The sequence below is a fragment of the Pollicipes pollicipes genome, unplaced genomic scaffold (genome assembly GCF_011947565.3).
Source record: "Pollicipes pollicipes isolate AB1234 unplaced genomic scaffold, Ppol_2.1 Scaffold_5724;HRSCAF=6776_pilon_pilon_pilon, whole genome shotgun sequence".
NCBI lineage: Eukaryota > Metazoa > Arthropoda > Thecostraca > Pollicipedomorpha > Pollicipedidae > Pollicipes > Pollicipes pollicipes.
In genome coordinates, this window is record NW_023596746.1 from 16,475,454 (window position 1) to 16,488,824 (window position 13,371).

Genomic DNA, 13,371 nt, shown 5'->3' on the forward strand with positions numbered 1-13,371 from the left:
GGGTGGGAACTGGGAGCCGAAAAAAGGATATTCTCCTTTTCTTTGTCATTTGCAACTGGAACAGCACCCGGTAAGTTGGAAAACTTTCGGGTCCTTCCGCGCTTGGGGGAGTCGACGACCGGGTGGGATCAATAACCCTTTGGAAGTCGCCTCGGCATGCCGTCAAATTGCAGCTTGATGCCGAAATGAGCCTCGGTTGAGCTGAATTAGTTCATATTGATCGACTTGGATTGGGGTAGTCCGAATGATTCTGTTTTGTAGATGTTATGTGTGCAAATTGCTTGAAATGCATCCTACGCCGTCGTCGAACATTACGGCGTAGCAATGACGCCCCGGCTTCTCAGCACTTACCTGCCCTCTGAGAGCTCCAGTGTGTACATGGCTGCCTGGAAATTATCTGGAATGATGTTCAGCACTGCAAACATTGAGTATTGTCAGCTACAATAGCCAGTGCTTGGGAAGGATCAGACAGTTTGAGTTTAGGTTGGGGTGGATCATCTTTTTGCACCATGCTCAGCTGTGACTACCAACTGAGGTGTGTCTTTGTATGGTACTTGTTAGAAAGAACTGTCAGGCATTTTCTTTGATTTTTTTAATGTGAATGACAAACTTCTTATGGTGATGATAGAATAAAAGAACAGTTGGTTTAACTATTTCCCCAGTTGAATAAGCTGTTTAGAGCAAAGTGCAATTTTTATATGTGACTTTTAGGTGGGGTCAGGCTGTTTTCCCTAACCAGGCTAGATAATTTAAAGTGCACATGATGAGCTTGTGTAGATGGTCTTTGGACATATGTTTTTTGATTAGGACTTCCCTGCCTTGGCTGAATGAGTATTAAAAGAAGATTAGGAATTAAGATATATGAGCCCAAGGTTCTTGGTTTATTTTCCAACCTGGTTAAAGATGAAGGCATATAAAAAGGCATGCAGGCACACCTTGCATGTCTTCAAGGCAGGAAGGTCCCCATTGGCATATTCAATGTCATGTGAAACGAAAGCTAGTGCATAGGGCCATTACCAAGCAAAACATATATTTTCAGAAGCTAGCAAGAGTTCTCAAGATTTTGACCTGTTTTGTGATCAGTTTTGCCACTATTCCAGAAGTCCTGGGCATGATTTTTCCTTTTCTATTAGCTGTGACCCAAATTATGCAAGATACAATTGCTTTGGTTTGTGAAAAGGAAGCTAGTGCATAGAACCAGCACAAGGTCGAATATATCCATTCAGAAGCTACCGAGGCTTCTATAAATCAGTTTTGCATCTATTCACAAATTATTGGGCACAGTTTTTCTCTTTCTGTTAGCTGTGACCCAAATTGTGCAGGCAACAGTTGCTTTGGTTTCCTGTTATTATGTATTCCATTTCTTTTATCATGGTTTTCCTTTAGAAGTGTATTAGGTATATGTTAATGTGGTGTCTATCTGAGACCTCTTTTGACTAATTGTAAGGTAAAGGATCAGTTTTCATTGGCATGGAAACATTATAAAGTCTTGTATGGAAAGCTGCAGTTGATCATTGTCAGGTTGCATGGGCAGTGACAAGAAAGTGTTGGTGTTCATCATCATGGATGCAAGATGTCCTAACTATAATGTCTTTGTCATAAGAACTGCACATAAAGCTTTTGGAAACAGTGCAATGAAAAGTAATATTTTATTACCATCTTGGGAATGGTGCTTTCTTTAACAATTTTTTGTTGCACTTCTAATTTGTTATGTAGATTTCTGATGACTTACTTGATTGCAAGGCCAGAATAGGGTTAACCAACTACTAAACACAAATCTTAGCTACGGACAGTATCCAAGAACTTAGTCTGAACTGCCTACTCCTATCTATATCTTACATAACATGCTTTGTAGGCATTTTTGATGCAGATCATTCTTGTTCAGAAAGGCAGATATTAGATATTGAGGAAAATGTCATTTCTGTCATGGTCGGATGTATTTTCAGACCACAACTGCACATTTATGCTTATTAACAACACCCAAAATGTTTATGGTGGTGTCAGATCAAAGTGTGGGTATTTTGAGATCAGAGTTTCATGCCTACATGTGTGTTGCTGAAAATGGATAATTTGTTTTTGAGAAATATCTATTGGAAACACATGTTACCCACACAGAATTTGTGGGTGCTTTGTATGAGGATGAATGCCAAGATAGTCTTTACTTGGATGGCCTGTATCTGTGGTCTTTACAGGGATGGTTTTTATCTGATCCAATTGTCCACCTTACGTATAGGCGCCAGTGACTGCCCATCCCGTTGCTACAGTCTGCTGCATGTCTTTCAGTTGCTTGTTGGGTCTCCCTGGATGTAAACAGCTCCCTGCACCTTTAGTTTTGCTTTTTGGGTTTGCTTAGCTGATGCAATGAATTATGAGCTGAATGTTGCTGTCAGTATTCACTGGGAAGCAGCTGCGGGTTTTACTGTTTCTGTGTACTGAAGTTACATAATTTTCATCTGAGGTATCAACAGCTTTTTCTAGAAACAGAATGTTATGGTCTTGTCACCTCAGGCATGATTTTCTGTAACCTGATTTTCTTTTTGGTTTGCCTAAGGGCAATCAAGCTGCTATCCACTTGGTATGCCAATGAAGATTTTGATAAATCAGCAGCATATAGACAGTTTTGTTTCCATGCTAACAAAAGCAAGAGATTTGTTGTGCACCATACAGGCTTTCCCTAATGACCCACTGAGTGGTGACCCCCTGGCAACCCCATGAACCTTATGGTGATACTTCCTTTGTGGCATCAGAACTGTGTATCTTTAATGCAAATCTGGATATATGCTCAGAGTTTGATGTGGTCAAATTTTAACACAGTGGTTGGTAGTTAGTTGGTTAGTAGTAGTAGTTGTTTGGTATAGAGGTAGGTAGTAGTAGCATGTTCATGTTTACATTCTGTGTCAATCATGGACTTGTGATGTGGCATGAACATGCCAAATGTGGTTGGCATTTTGTGTGCACCCATACTGAAAGCTTTTGTAGTATAAATCTGCATAACAGTGTGTCATTTAACTGTAGCCCTCCTTAGTGGATGCAAGCAAGAGTAATCAGCCATCACTCAGGTGCCCACTGATCTCAATGCAATTGGGAAGGTGGTGCCTATGGGCCATGTACAATGCTGTTGAAATTGCTTTGATGGCATGTATTCATGTGTAGGGCTGTCCATTTTTTCAGTGTATATGTCTTGCTATGCAAAGTGTGTATATGTCTTGCTATGCATATGTCAGCCATACAAAGATCATCAAACACATGTTTTCTTGAAAAATTGATGACTTGTTAGGATACTACATTGCATTCAGTCTACCTGCTACATTCAGGCTTTTGATAGCCAGTTTTGGGTTATGAAAGGTATGTCTGCATATTTTTTTTAAAATTTGGGTGTTGGTTTTCCAAAGCTGTAAAACAGACAAGTTTATTGGTGAGTGCCCAAGCATGTCAAGAAAGTGTGATCTGGCCATGCATACATACAACACTGGAACATGCTGAGATGTGACCACTCATACATTAGGAGGTGAACATATCAGAGACATTCTTGTCAACAGCAACTACAATATGTCTTATATAAATTCAGAGAATGTCTAACTTTCTGATAAACAACATGTCCAGGGATCCCTCATCAGCACAAATGACCATTGTACTTGATGTGCCCTTCAAACCCAGTAACTACCAAGAAATAAGGCAATGAGAATGGTTACTGCAGTCAACGAACCCATCGACAACTGCACGCGCTGATCAAACCTGTGCATTGCCCATGCTTTGACTACAATAAGGAGGCAAATGACAGTCAATGTACAGGATGGTGCGCCAAAGCTGGTCTTGAAACTTCAACTTGATGTGAATTGATGGGGAAATCCACCATACTGCTAAGCTAAGGCTAAGGTCACCCAAAACGCAGCACTAAAAGTTCTTGAAGCTTTTCAATCAACAGCAGGTGTATGTGCGGAGCATGTAGCTATCGGATGGGCAGCCTCTAGCATTCAAACATGCCAGTGAGGTGAACGATTGTACAGGACAAAGACCATCCAGCGCTCGTCATTATACAAGGCAGTCACTAGCACTGGGCACGATGGCAAACACGTCATATAACCAATGGACTTGTTTTGCACAACATACATTTCAACATGTAACTTTGATAAGATCTGACCACAAATCCATCATAATTCTTGTTTGTTTAATTGTGGCTAGCTTTGATGAAGTTTCCAGGACCAATAATAATTTTGGGCCAATGCTACAAAGTGAGATAGATACCATTCTCGAATTTTTCTGATCATGGGGGATGTGATTTCCAACAAAAAAATTGTTATCTAAGGCATCAGTCATTGCTAGATATGTATGCCATCCTTAAATCATATATATATATATATATATGTATATATGTGTGTGTTTATCTATGTATATGTTGTGTTTGTGTGTGTTTGTGTATGACATATGTTTCCTTGCATTTTTAAGCATTGTCCTCATTTCTCCTTGATGCAGACAATTGCCCACTTTTGTCTAGTCACATCCCTGTGGTACTAAAGGTCTTGGCATAAATGATAACAATAGACATTAAGTTGTCAGACAATGATATAAAACCGGGACAGGCGCTGCATCGAGTTCAAATGGCTGCTTTCCATTCGCCTTTTTCTTCAAAGACCGTCTGTATCGCGTCACGGTCCTGTCCTAACCGCTACGGTAGGTTTTTGTCGACTATTGCCGGATCGAAAGCCGGCCACCATGGCGGCGACGCGTCTTGCATTACAATGTGAACCTCCCTAGTCGGGCAGAATTTGTTCACTTTTCTTGGTGTCACCGGAACTACAGAAAAAACGTAGAATTAGAGGGCTTTCAGGTCAGTTCAATTTATGGTGTAAGTGTGCGCTTGATCATTTGTATAGAAATATGACGCTGAGCAGCTGACGGCTGTGCCACCATTGATAAGTCTTCAATGTGGACTCCGCCGAGATCGTTGATCTTGCTGGGGAGTGTAGTCTAACGCTCTGGGTCTTTGGCAGGATCTCATTTTCGAGGTCGCTGGCCAAGCTGGTCTGAACGCTCGCCGATTGAACTTGTTCACATCTTTGCCAGAGGGTTCGCTGTTTTCCCTTATTGCTGTATTACTGAGTAATCGAAGGGCGGTTAGCGCCGTCCCACCACTTCTGGAGCTCGGGTAAACAGAAGGCTCCTGCCGTCCGTTGAGCCGGTCGTGGGTCACGGCCGCCTCGGGTAGTCTCATGCCATGCCGCTGCGATAGCAGGTTTGTGACGACCTGATAATCAGAAGTATGAGGTGTCGGCGGCCAGGCGACTGTACCTGAGCCGTTCGCGTCGGCTCTGGGCGGTTCGGTGGCCTGGCGCGTGGCGAAAGCGGACTGCCGACTGCAGCCGCTCCCTGACGGCGGTGTGTCGGGCGCGGCCGCCCTGGCCCACGGCTGCGGCCACCGCCGGCCGGGCGCCGCCTGCGGTCGGGGCCGATATGGTTCTCGTGTGAGCCGGCCCGACCAAGCGCAACTGTCCGTCGTCGTCGGCCGCCGCCGGCAGCGTTCTCGCCCGGGACGGCCCCGCGCCGTCCACGGCTCGGCCCGAGATCTGCCCAGCGCGTGGAGACGGGCTCTTTATCGACGGTGCGCAGACAGTATTTGTCATAGGCTTTGTGACTCGTCGCGTTAAGCCCTCAAATGTACTCTCAGGTACGTTTTTCGTGATGGGACGAAGTTCTTGTGCTCGCTCCGTTTGCTGAGACGTGTTCTCCTTGGTGGTGTGGAACCGTTACAAATTTTCAAGCTGTGTATGCAGAAATGACTGACAGGGGGCTTGGGCAACTACCTGGGGTGAATGGGCAGAGGAAGTGTGACATTGTCTTCCAGCTATTGTTTTTGGGTTATCCACGCTCTACTGACTTTCCGCTCCGCGCGACTTCGGTGCAGCATGATGGTGAAAACCGGGAAAAGTTTAAGGCAGGATCAGGTGGCTTCGGGTAAAAGACAGGTGGAGGAAACGGGTTTTAAGCTTTATTGCTGCAAGGTTGTTGGGGTTGGACTGCCTTCTACTCATTGCTCGTTTGCCAGGATATCTTCACCATCGTTTTAGTATTGATCTTTATCGATGCATAGTAAAGAATGAACATGTAGGCTCAAACATCTGGAAATATTTATTGTTACTTGTGTATGCATTAGTACGTGTTGTTTCGATCAATTTTCACTCGACACCGCGCGTGCGCGCTGTCTGTGCCTGTGTCTACACATGGATTGGCGCATCGACGTGATTGGGTATGGTCGGGCGTCGGGTCGCCGTGGAGCGCCAGTGTTGCGCTAGGTAAGCCAGCCGAGTCTGCGGGCGCCGTGCGTGTTTATCCAGAGTTCTGGCAGCTTCTCTGGGCGTTGTGAGCGGGCCGGCTTCGGTCGGCCGGCGCCGCACCGTCCGCGGCCAAGGTGGCCCCCGGCAACGGCGCTGATTGTGGGCGACAGGCGCACCGCTTCAGCAGAGACTAGTCCCCGACGACGGCGGTGGGGTGCCATCCCCTAATCAGCGGTAGTCGGTGTGGGCATGATGTCTGACTGTTCGCTCCGGTAATGGTATCATCATGGACAATTGGTTGTACTGTTGGGAAATGTCAGCGCCAGCGTTGGTCGGATGCGATGCTGGCAACTTGCAATCTTACAATTTACAAGGCTCTGGAATATCTTCCGTTCCTCGTCAGGCCACGTTACCAAAAGCTGTTGGCTCGGCCGTGCATCAAATCACTGGACAAATGCGTGAACACACTAACACATCACGATCACAAGAGCCAAGAACGGAAGTGACTCATAAAACACCAGATTTACGCCGAAACAGGCTTGACAGGCGATTTGGCTTGGGTACCAACTAGTTGACAAACAAACGGTCAGCAACCTTTACCAAAAAAGAACGTAATTTACACGGAAAGGCGCGCGACCACAACTTATGAAATTGACGGTATCTTTCTCAGCCCGGCAATGTCCTGTGTGAAACCGAGCCAAAACTATGTGAAGATTAAATTTTCAACACAGCAGATATTGCATATCTTACATGGAATTGACCGAAGCGCGTGCGTACAAGAGCAGGTGTAAAATGTAAACATTCACCTCTCGTGTCACCCGTATAGCCGCCGAGCTGAGGAATCCCCGCCGGTCCGTGGGTGCATTCACTGCCGGTGTCGGTGCCCAGCCCCGTCGCGTGCCGACAAGCGTCTTCCAGCTGACGCCCGATGAGTTCACACGTGGTGCCGCGGGCGGCTCCTGCTCAACCCCAGCCTGCCACTGACGTCGTATGCTCTTTGCAGGCACTGGGGCGTTCCATTGAGGAAAGCAGAAGCTAAATGAGAGCCGCTGGGCATAATGTCAGGTGTGTCAGTGAACCAAGGCAAGGGGGACAAGAACTCCAAGTCAAAATACTCGGCGTTTAAAATCAACGATCTTTTTAAGGTAAGTATAATGCCCCATGGGCGCCATATGACCAACGTAGTCAGTGCGCCCCAAATCCCAAATAATAATCATCATTAAGTATAATGCCCAAAACACACGAAGTCATACCAGAGTGTGTCAATATAAGATTTGATTAAGTTCGCTGGCCTCAGTTTCTACTTGAGCGAAACCGCCGTTGCAGATTGTAAGTCATGTGACCAGTCCTGCAGCTTTGATCTGGTATGACAGGTTATATACGCTGCCAACGCACCCGACGCTCTGTCGATACCCACTCACGGCGCCTTGCGGTCACGGCATTACAGGGCAAGACGGAGATCCAGCAGCGGAACCCTATCACCAAGCATGGCTACCAGAGTTTGGGTAAAGTTGTGTCGACGCGCCGGATCCCGCCTCCTCCTAACCTGCCTAGGTGAGAGCCGAGGCGGTGACTCTCGCCGTCGGAGGGTGGTCGGCTGGGCGATGGCGGCACCGCCTTGCCCTTAGTAGTGACCTTACGTGACGTGGATTGCTCGGGTCGGTTTGGGGGCTGGAATTTGTGATGAGAATCATGCTAGAATTGGGCGTCGTATAACCAAGCAGTTGCGTTGTCCTAAAACTCAAATAAACAACAATGGCTGTCGTGAGTATGAAATGATTTGGTAAGATTTGCTTAAGTAGTGAATCTGAATTAGTGCTAACATTTGCTGAAATTTTGGGGGGAGTTGCTGTTGTGTTGGAGGTTTTTGTTGTTCGCAAGGGTGGCTGGATAATTTCGTATGTTAGGTGTTTTTCGTCTTTATGAAAGTCTTCGGTTTGGGGGTACTGAAATAAAGTTTTGTTTTGCAGCCTGAAATCGGAGAACTGCGGAAACGACCCGAATATCAACCTCGTACCAGCTGGAGGTCAAGGATGGGGCTCTTCGAAGGATCAGCCCGGTTCGGGCTCGGAGCCGCCAGCCAAGCCGAGCGCACCGAGCGCCTCGGCGGCGACGCCGGCGCCAGCTGCAGCTGTGCCGCCGCCGACGGTTGTGGCGGCGGCGGGCGCGCCGCCCGCTGTGCCGCCACAGCCGCCCGCCGCGGCCGCCGTCGCGGCGGCTCGTGTCGTCGCACCGCCCTCCTCCGAAAAGTCCTGGAGCAGCGTGACCTCCGGGCCGCCAGACGCCGGGCCCGCGCCCTCCTACTTGGCGCACCAGTCGCCGTACTTCCAGCAGGAGTTTCCGTCGCTGCGGCGGGCGACGCCGGCGGCGATGGGGCTGCGCAGAAGGAAGCCGAGCTCGGGCCCGACGGCTGGCCGGCTGCGGCGGCCGACGGGCCGTTCGGGCCCGGCCCCAGCCTGCGGCCCACACACCGAGGGCAGCTGGAGCGCATGGGCGGCGGCCGGCGGCCGGAGTCGGCCGGCGCCAGTGTCGCGTCTGGCCGGGTGGAGCATCGGTTCGGCCAGCTCGGCCTCGGCCCCGCTACACCCACCCTGCGCAGCTGGGCACGGCGGCCCCGCCCATGCGACCCATGGGCCCGCCCATGATGGGTCCCGGCGGGGGCCCATGCCGCCACCCTACCGCGGCTGTGATGCCGCCGTACATGATGCCGCCGCGACCCGTTGCTTCCCCGATGACGGGCGGCTACCCTCCCAACTACCCAGGCCCCGATGGGGCCGCGCGCGCCCCATGTACCGCGAGCCGCGCGACCGCCCGCCGGCTGGACCATCGGCCCATCATCAAAGCCGAGGACCTGAAGAGTTCGACGGAGATCGCCAACAAAGCGCGACGACGGCTGGGCCGGCACACGGCGAGGTCGACTACAAGTGAGTGCGGGCCGGCGGGTGCGAGACCTGCGTGAGCGGTGTTCATGGGCAGAATCGGCGATGTGTCTGCACACTATTCTTGGAGTCGGCCGTGGTGGGGCGAGGCAGGCGGGGGTGTTTGGACACCCGTGTTGTGGCTTTGTGTTTTACTGTGGGTGAATCGGTCAGGTGGCTGTTAAGGCTCTTAGGCTCCCGTGAATCATTACACTATCGGACAAAGGAATGACTCGTTTCGTTGGTACTGCATACTTCAGCCGTGGTGTGATATAGTGTGGTGCTCTAGCGGCTTTTCCCTGTGATGCGGTTGTCGCTGTTGGCCGCCGGCCTCTGAGAGCCGCCGCCGCCGTTCTCAGTAAGAAGCTGACCTTCTCGGATGACGAGAGCGAGCCGGATGACGAGCGTCGCGGCCGGGGTGGGTGGCGGCGCGTCACGCGGCCGGGACCGGCTTGCCGTCTGACGAGTTGCGCGCCGAGCCGGGCCGGGGCGGTCCGCCGCCGCGCGGGCCCGCCCCGCCGCACTGGGCTGGCCGCGGTCCTGGCGGTCCGCTGCCGTTCGACTACCGACCGCCGCCGCATCCAGGTGAGATCGGCCAGCCGACTAACCCGACGCCGTCACACCGGCCGGCAAAGGGCTGGGATCGGGCCTGGGCTGCGACGCGGACTGGATACGCTCGGCAAGGGATGCAAGGGTCGCGAGGGTGACTGAGGTGGTGCAGTTGACAGCAAATCAGTCTTCTAGTCGCGGGTTTCCTGCGCGTCGCGGGCATTTTTACTGCCAGATTGTATTATTGACATTTGATATTGTCATATTAGCAGTCATATTGTGGTTACCATACAGGCCATGATAGTAACTTTCGTGCATCACGTGCAGCTTTGTGGAAATGCATGGTTGGGTGGTTGGAATCAGACTGATTTCACGATTGAGTTGCTGGATTTCTGGTGGCGATGGCGTGTGTTGCGCGAATGACCCGGCGGTCACGCTCCCGCAGGCTTCATGCCGCCACACATGCGCATGCGCGGCGGAATGCCGGGCTACATGCCGGGCATGCGTCCGCCGGGCCGTGGCGAGGACGAGGGAGACATGGAAGCGGCGCCAGTCGGAGGAGGTGACTCGTGGCAGTGGAGCGTGCCCGCCAGCGCCGCCAGCAGGAGGAGGCGCGCTACGAGCGGAGAGTCAGCTGGTGCGATCGGGCAGCCGCGACGAGGCGCCGCTGCCGGCCGACGAGGAGCGCGCCGGCCGCGTCGGCGGTGACGGCGAGCGGCGCCCGCCGGCCGCTAAGGAGGACGTGCCGCCGCAGTTCTCGCGCCAGTTCCAGTCTTGGTCTGCCCGCCGCGCTTCAAGCGCCAGCAGTCGGGCGGCGCCTCCCCGCCAGCCGCAGGCGGCTACCGCGGCGGCGGCGGCGGCGGCGGCGGATACGGAGCCGACGGCCGTTGGGCCGGGCTACGAGGAGCGGCCGCCGAGCCGCGACGCCGAGCGTCGGCCGCCGCGGCCGCCGGCCGACTACTACGAGTCGCGGGATGACGGGCCGCACGAGCCGCGCCACCGGGACGGCGACACGGCCGCCGCGGCCGCCACAGACGACTACCGCGGCCGGCGCAGGCAACAGCTCGACAGAGGCCGACAGGCAGGGGCCCGAACACGGTCAGTGGGCGCCTGGCCGGAGGCAGAATACGGCAGGCAGGGGCCGAACACGGTCAGTGGGCGCCTGGCCGGAGGCAGACACGGCAGGCGGGGCCGAACACGGTCAGTGGGCGCCTGGCCGGGGGCAAGGCACGGCAGGCAGGGGCCGAGTACGGCCATTGGGCGTCCGGCGGAGGCAGGCACGCAGATAGCGGCACGGCTGCTCCCGGCTGAACTGCGAAAAAAACTTCAGGTCGATGGCGTCCTGACCTGACGTCTTTATCGCTTCGAATTTAGGCTTCAGCCATGGCATGTTTTCGCCCAGTTGCCGAGCGATCACCCAGTCGAAGGAAGCGGCTAGCCGGCGTGGGGAGGTTGGAAGGCTGGACAAATGGACGCGTACGCATTCAAATAGTAAATCTTGATTGCACAAATTCGCTCATTCCACGATTGAGTTTGATAACAGAAGTTCACAGGTGCTTATTTGCTTGAATGAAAGTAAATGTCGCAGTTTTTGCAATCGCATACGTTTTTTCGTGTTCATATGACTGTACTTGCGTGCACATGTAAACCACCACACGTCGGGCTGGAAATCGTTCAGTACCACGGGGAAAAGCCTTAACATGGTGTTTTTAGCACAGCAAAAGGATAGGAAAGAGCAACTGGTTTCTAACGGAAAGATGCATTTGGTATCGCTCCCACTGGTCATTTTCCGAGGATTAGTAATTTTACAATATAGCGAGATGCCGCCCAAGGAGGACTGTGGCTATTGCACCGTATGACAAGACCATGAGGGAATTTTCGTAGGCCTTGGAAAATTTACCGAGATAATTCATAAGACCGTAGTTTTAATTTACTTTGGGGAAATCTGCTTTGTTGTAGAAATTATGGCGTACATATCAATTGATACGATTCTGGGTGTATATTCTACACTTCGCACCCAAAGTTCAACACGAAGTCGGCTGGCGGGCGAGCGACCTGTTGCTGGTTGGCTGGCCAACGGTGCGCGAAACCGGCTAACCGCAACCAACCCTGTTTGAATAAATATTTCACCGCCGCGAATTGGACGGACTGCAGTCTGCATCACTTGTCCTTCCCTGTAACTGGAAACCTGTAAAATATTTTGGTATGTTGGAATCGCACTTCTGTCCTCTTATTTTAGCTGTAAAAGCTAATAATCTGACGGTTGCTTGCGCTGTCTCTCGATTGTGTGTTTAGCTCTGTGTAATTGTATCCTCTCTTCAGGCTGTCCAGAGGGACCCCTTTGAGGAGCGCGCGGAGCGCGGCAAGGCCGAAGAGCCGAAGAAGACCGATTCTTTCGACTATGCGGCCGAGGAGTACGACTACGGCGCTTCTTGGGCCGACCAGCTGGAGAGCGAGGTGCAGTCGCAGCAAAAGGAGCCCGCTGCGAAGCCGGCCGAAAAGACGGAGCCGGTGGCCGAGGCAACGGCCAGCGACTGGCGCTGGGAGCGGTCCGAGCGGCGCGGCGGCGACGCCGAGAAGAGCTGGCGCCACGGCAAGCAGCGCGACCAGGACGGCGAGCGGACCGACGCTCACGGTGACAGGCGCGACGCGCACGAGAAACGCGTCCCACACGAGAAACGAGACGTCTATGAGAAACTCGACTCACACGGGGACAGACGTAACAGCACGGATAGACGTGACACCCACGGAGATAGGCGGGATGCCCATGGAGATCGACGAGATGCCCATGGAGATCGACGGGATACCCATGGAGATCGACGGGATGCCCATGGGGATCGACGAGATACCCATGGGGATCGACGGGATACCCATGGGGATCGACGCAGCAGTCACGAGCGGCGCGACAACCACGAGCGGCGGGAGCATCGCCATCACGGGCCGACGCCACTCACCCGGGAGAAGCTGGAGGCAGCAGAGCGCGAACGGAACCCGAGCGCCGGCATGACGGCGCTCAAACAGGCGCCCGTGAAGCTGCCGCTGACGCTGGCCGTCAAGGCGCCCGAGGAGGCTGCCGACGGCGACGACCGGCCAGCTTTGCCCGTCAAGAACGCCTGGGCAGCGCGCGAAGAGTCTCGCCTGTCTCCACCTAGTGCGGGCGCCGAGTCTGCCGCGTCGAGTGTCCCGACTCAGGCCCCGTCTGCGGCGGCGGCAGCGGCGACCGCAACCGCGACTGCGACTGCAACTGCGATCACGACCACGACCACGATCGCGCCAGCCGGCGACGCTGTCAAGGAGGGCTCGCCGGTCCCCAGGGCGCCCACTCCGGCGTCAATGCCAAGCCAGGATTCAACTTCGACTCCGGCGGCTCCAGCAGCAACCACCGCCACCACCGTTCCCGCCCCTGAGCTAACAGCTTCGGCTCTGGCTCCGGCTCCAGCTCCAGCTGCGGCTCCCCCTGCGGCGGCGGCGGCGGCAGAGGGTAGCGCCCCCGGAACGGCCTGCCGAGCGACGTGAGCGCGGTGCCGGCCGCGGCGCGCGCCACGAAGGCGGCGGCGAGGGCCGTGCGCCACGCCACGAAGGCGGCGGCGAGGGCCGTGGCCCGCGCCACGAAGGCGGCGGCGAGGGCCGCG

At 53.4% G+C, this 13,371-nt stretch overlaps 2 protein-coding genes across 2 annotated transcripts; both read left to right on the forward strand.

Annotated features, from left to right (window-relative positions):
* Positions 1-9,527, forward strand: LOC119102728 (protein PRRC2A-like). The gene is made up of 5 exons (XM_037226186.1): positions 1-70; positions 7,276-7,417; positions 7,720-7,826; positions 8,243-8,681; positions 9,480-9,527. Exons 2-5 carry the CDS (start codon positions 7,331-7,333, stop codon positions 9,525-9,527), a joined length of 681 nt encoding a protein of 226 aa, XP_037082081.1. The 5' UTR covers positions 1-70; positions 7,276-7,330.
* A 749-nt stretch (positions 9,528-10,276) lies between these two features.
* On the forward strand, positions 10,277-13,255 carry LOC119102729 (protein RDM16-like). The gene is made up of 4 exons (XM_037226187.1): positions 10,277-10,368; positions 10,796-10,889; positions 12,062-13,171; positions 13,220-13,255. Exons 1-4 carry the CDS (start codon positions 10,277-10,279, stop codon positions 13,253-13,255), a joined length of 1,332 nt encoding a protein of 443 aa, XP_037082082.1.
* Positions 13,256-13,371: the final 116 nt, after the last annotated feature.